At 38.8% G+C, this 3,741-nt stretch overlaps 1 protein-coding gene across 2 annotated transcripts; it reads left to right on the forward strand.

Moving 5' to 3' along the window:
• On the forward strand, positions 1-3,314 carry LOC140979789 (U-box domain-containing protein 11-like). 2 transcript variants are annotated; one of them, XM_073445357.1, is made up of 4 exons: positions 1-382; positions 1,135-1,257; positions 1,331-1,780; positions 1,925-3,314. In XM_073445357.1, the coding sequence occupies exons 1-4, from the start codon at positions 86-88 to the stop codon at positions 2,993-2,995; spliced, it is 1,941 nt and encodes a 646-aa protein (XP_073301458.1). In that variant the 5' UTR covers positions 1-85; the 3' UTR covers positions 2,996-3,314. The 2 variants fall into 2 exon arrangements, with proteins under 2 accessions (XP_073301458.1, XP_073301459.1); XM_073445358.1 differs by having other exon boundaries at positions 1,135-1,251.
• The last annotated feature ends 427 nt before the right edge of the window (positions 3,315-3,741 follow it).

A 3,741-nucleotide genomic window follows, 5' to 3' on the forward strand; every position in this document is an offset into this window, starting at 1 on the left:
TTGGTTGTCCCCAATTTACTACAATGTTGGCTTCATTCTTATTGTAGCAAAGCAAACACCCCACACCGATTTTTCTCCGCTCAGAATGGCCGACGGGGACGCCGCGGCGGCAAATGGCGGAGCCATCCCCACACCCCTCCGCCTAGTGCGGGACATCGTTCGGATCTCAGCTGCTGGTTTTTCCGGGTTTTTTAAGAAAGACTGTTCCGACCTGGCTCGAAGAGTCTCACTGTTGGCCCATTTTCTTGAAGAAATCGGGGAGTCTAACGAGAAAGTTGAAGAAAATGCTGAATTGGGCTTCTCTGATCTGACCGTTGCCCTTCAGGCTGCGAGAAGTCTCGTTTCTGCTGCTAACAACGTTGACAATTCCTTGATTTCTTCGGTAATTTCATAAGTCAATTGTGTATAATATGCCCCTTTCTGCTTAAGGTTGTTTCTTTAGTCAATGTGCTGAATTGATGTGATTTTTTCATCTTTCGTGAGTTTGATTGATTTGAAATATTTGTGTACTTTTATTGAATATTCTAGTTTTGCTAGATTCACCGCGGATCCACCCCATTGAAACGGGCTCGTTCTATGTTCTGATCTGAAGGTTTGAAACTGTTGACTGTTCTATCAGTACATTCAGTGTGGCAACGATGTCCTTAGATGGGGTTCTGAACTTGTTGGTTCTCCACATATAATTAGTTTTGCAAAAATTTAAATCGGTCAGTCGAATATTAAATTGTATCTTTTTCTACTGATTTGATTTGAGGTGTCTCTGTGCTTATTATGTATTGTGCCTTTGGAGATGAGTATCTTTTTAAATGAAACATGGTCTGAAGTGCATGCTTAAAAATAAAATGGTTGATGGGACTTGGGAGCATATGTACTATGCATCGAACTCTCTCTTTTCTTTTAAAAAAAGTTATTTGAAACCAGTGTGCTTCAATCAGTAGATCAAAAGACAATCAATCATGTTCATAGCTATCATTTGTTATAGATATCTGTCATAAAGTTTGTTTATGCTCATCTCTTTTTGAGCTACAATTGTTTGTTTGATTAATATCTCATAGTTTCGAGTGTGAGCTGATAGTTCCTTGTCTTTATAAAATGTTAATGCCTGTCCTGAAATCTGTTTTCCTTTGGTTCAAGGATGGAGCAATGAAGAAAATCTCCTTTCAATTTCAATGTGTGACATGGACATTAGAGAAAGGGCTGGCTAACTTACCATATGGTGCTTTTGACATATCAGAAGAAGTATACGAACAGGTTGAGGTTGGTCTTGACTTTTGAGCATATGTATGTGGTGTTTGAATTGTACGCTAATTTGACATAATCTACTTGCCAGGTTGAATTAGTGAAGGCACAGTTGAGACGAGCCACGGAAAGATATGGTGGACCTCTTAACTCGAACGTACTATGCAGGGCCTTGTCTCATCCACTGGACAAGAATATTGATCCTTTCCAGTCAAGTAACTGGCTTACCAGAAGTCTACATATAGAAAATATTGGCATTATCACTCATGAAGTTGACGTAAACATGGAAGGTCCAATCGAAGGCAACTTGGAAAGCCACAATTTGGATGATGTTGTTTACGAAAAAGATAGTTTGAGGACCTTATTGACATCATCAGAGGTTAATATCTTGAATGATTCGAGTAGTAGGACTGTCAAAAGTTCAACCTGCAAAAGTGTGGAGGAGAACAAGAAACCAGATTCTCATGTATTTCCTGAAGATTTCCTTTGCCCCATATCTCTTGAACTTATGAGGGATCCAGTAATTGTTGCAACCGGGCAGGTGAGATTCACATTGATAAAATATCGGTACAGTTGGCCTTTCTTACTAAGCAACTCAGAAAAAAAACAAGAAAACATATCTTGGTACATGGTAAGAAAATTGAATGTGTAATGCTTTTAATCTAGTTACATAATGTCTTTGCAGACCTATGAGAGATCTTACATACAGAGATGGATCGACTGTGGGAACTCTACGTGCCCGAAAACACAGCAGAAGCTCCAGCATCACACTCTAACTCCAAATTACGTTTTGAGAAGTCTGATATCCCAGTGGTGCTTGAAACACAATATAGAGCAGCCAACAGGACTAGTAAATGGGAAAATAAGAAAGAGTGATGGATCTCTGCGTGATGTTACTGGTGACTTTGCAGCAGTTGAAGCACTTGTTCGTAAGCTCTCAAGCAGATCAATAGAGGAACGTAGAGCTGCGGTAGTTGAAATCCGATCGTTATCCAAAAGAAGTACGGACAACAGAATCTTGCTTGCAGAAGCTGGTGCAATTCCAATTCTTGTTAGTATGTTGACATCTGAGGATAGTGAAATTCAAGAAAATGCCGTTACTTCTGTGCTCAATCTTTCCATATTTGACAATAACAAAGGACTCATCATGCTTGCCAATGCGATTCCTTCTATTGTTCTAGTCCTCAGATCTGGAAGTATGGAAGCAAAAGAGAATGCAGCAGCAACCCTCTTCAGTTTGTCTCTTGCTGATGAAAACAAAATTATTATTGGTGCATCGGGGGCAATACAAGCTTTGGTGGATTTGCTTCAGAATGGAAGCTCTAGAGGGAAGAAAGATGCTGCAACAGCGTTATTCAATCTGTGTATCTATCAAGGAAACAAGGGAAGGGCTGTTAGAGCCGGGATTATCAGTGCTTTGTTAAAAATGCTTACAGATTCAAGCAGTTTAATGGTTGATGAATCTCTGACAATTCTTTCAGTTCTAGCCAACCATCATGAGGCAAAATTGGCCATCCTTAAAGCTTGCACCATACCCATCTTAATCGATCTTTTACGGACTGGTTTGCCTCGTAACAAGGAAAATGCAGCTGCCATTTTACTTTCCTTGTGCAAAAGGGACAGTGAAAATCTCAGTTGTTTAAGCAGACTTGGTGCTGTAATACCGCTCTCAGAGCTTGCCAAAAATGGCACAGAAAGGGCTAAAAGGAAGGCTGCGTCATTGTTGGAGCACCTTCGTAAATCTCAACAGCTTTGACAGGTTTATTATCCCTAAAGGACTCACTGTTTGTTTGTTCCATGGATCATCCATCTGACATTTACTTTTACACGAGTTTTAGGGTGTGTGAAAAGATGAAAGATTGAGACACGAGAAATCAAGAAATTCTCATGTCAGCATATATTTTACCTTACTCTCGAGTGGCAAGAATTTGTTCGACTGATTTGTTTTGTAGTTCTTTCATGACCAAAAAGATTGATTATGCCCTTGACACTCTGTTAAATAACAGAGAATCAGGGATCTAAGGAGCTTCGATTGTTTGATCATTTGATGTAATAAAATTCGATTCCTTTTTTTACGCTAACTGTTCGATATTCAACTTTTTATTATGAGCATACATCATGGCTCTGATCAGTATCACTCGATATTCACGATCCTACACGACCTCCTCCGGGTGAGGAGGTGTTGATGCATTTTCGTTGGTATGGAAAAACTTGTAATGCCAATTGAAGAAATTATCAAAATAATCCGTCCGCATACTTCCATTAGCAAAAAGAAGTATTAAACAGCCAAAAAGGAGAAAAAATTTGAACTTTCTGAAATTGAAATAGTTTATTCAATACATAATTTTACGTAGACTTTTTTCTAAAATTATTTCCACATTGTTTGAGATGAACTTCATATATAATTGTAAATTTAATTCTAACTCTAATTCTAATATGCAAAAGATGTAAAGCACAACAGAAGGGCAACATTTGAAACACCCCATTGAAGCTTTTATCAGA

This window comes from Primulina huaijiensis, chromosome 6 (assembly GCF_012295235.1).
Source record: "Primulina huaijiensis isolate GDHJ02 chromosome 6, ASM1229523v2, whole genome shotgun sequence".
Lineage (NCBI taxonomy): Eukaryota > Viridiplantae > Streptophyta > Magnoliopsida > Lamiales > Gesneriaceae > Primulina > Primulina huaijiensis.

Excerpts from the sequence above, each read along its gene's own strand:
- LOC140979789 (XM_073445357.1), top strand. The coding sequence starts at position 86 with ATGGCCGACGGGGACGCCGCGGCGGCAAATGGCGGAGCCATCCCCACA. Across the intron at positions 383-1,134 it reads ACAATTCCTTGATTTCTTCG|GATGGAGCAATGAAGAAAAT; the intron begins GTAATTTCATAA and ends CTTTGGTTCAAG. Across the intron at positions 1,258-1,330 it reads AAGTATACGAACAGGTTGAG|GTTGAATTAGTGAAGGCACA; the intron begins GTTGGTCTTGAC and ends TCTACTTGCCAG.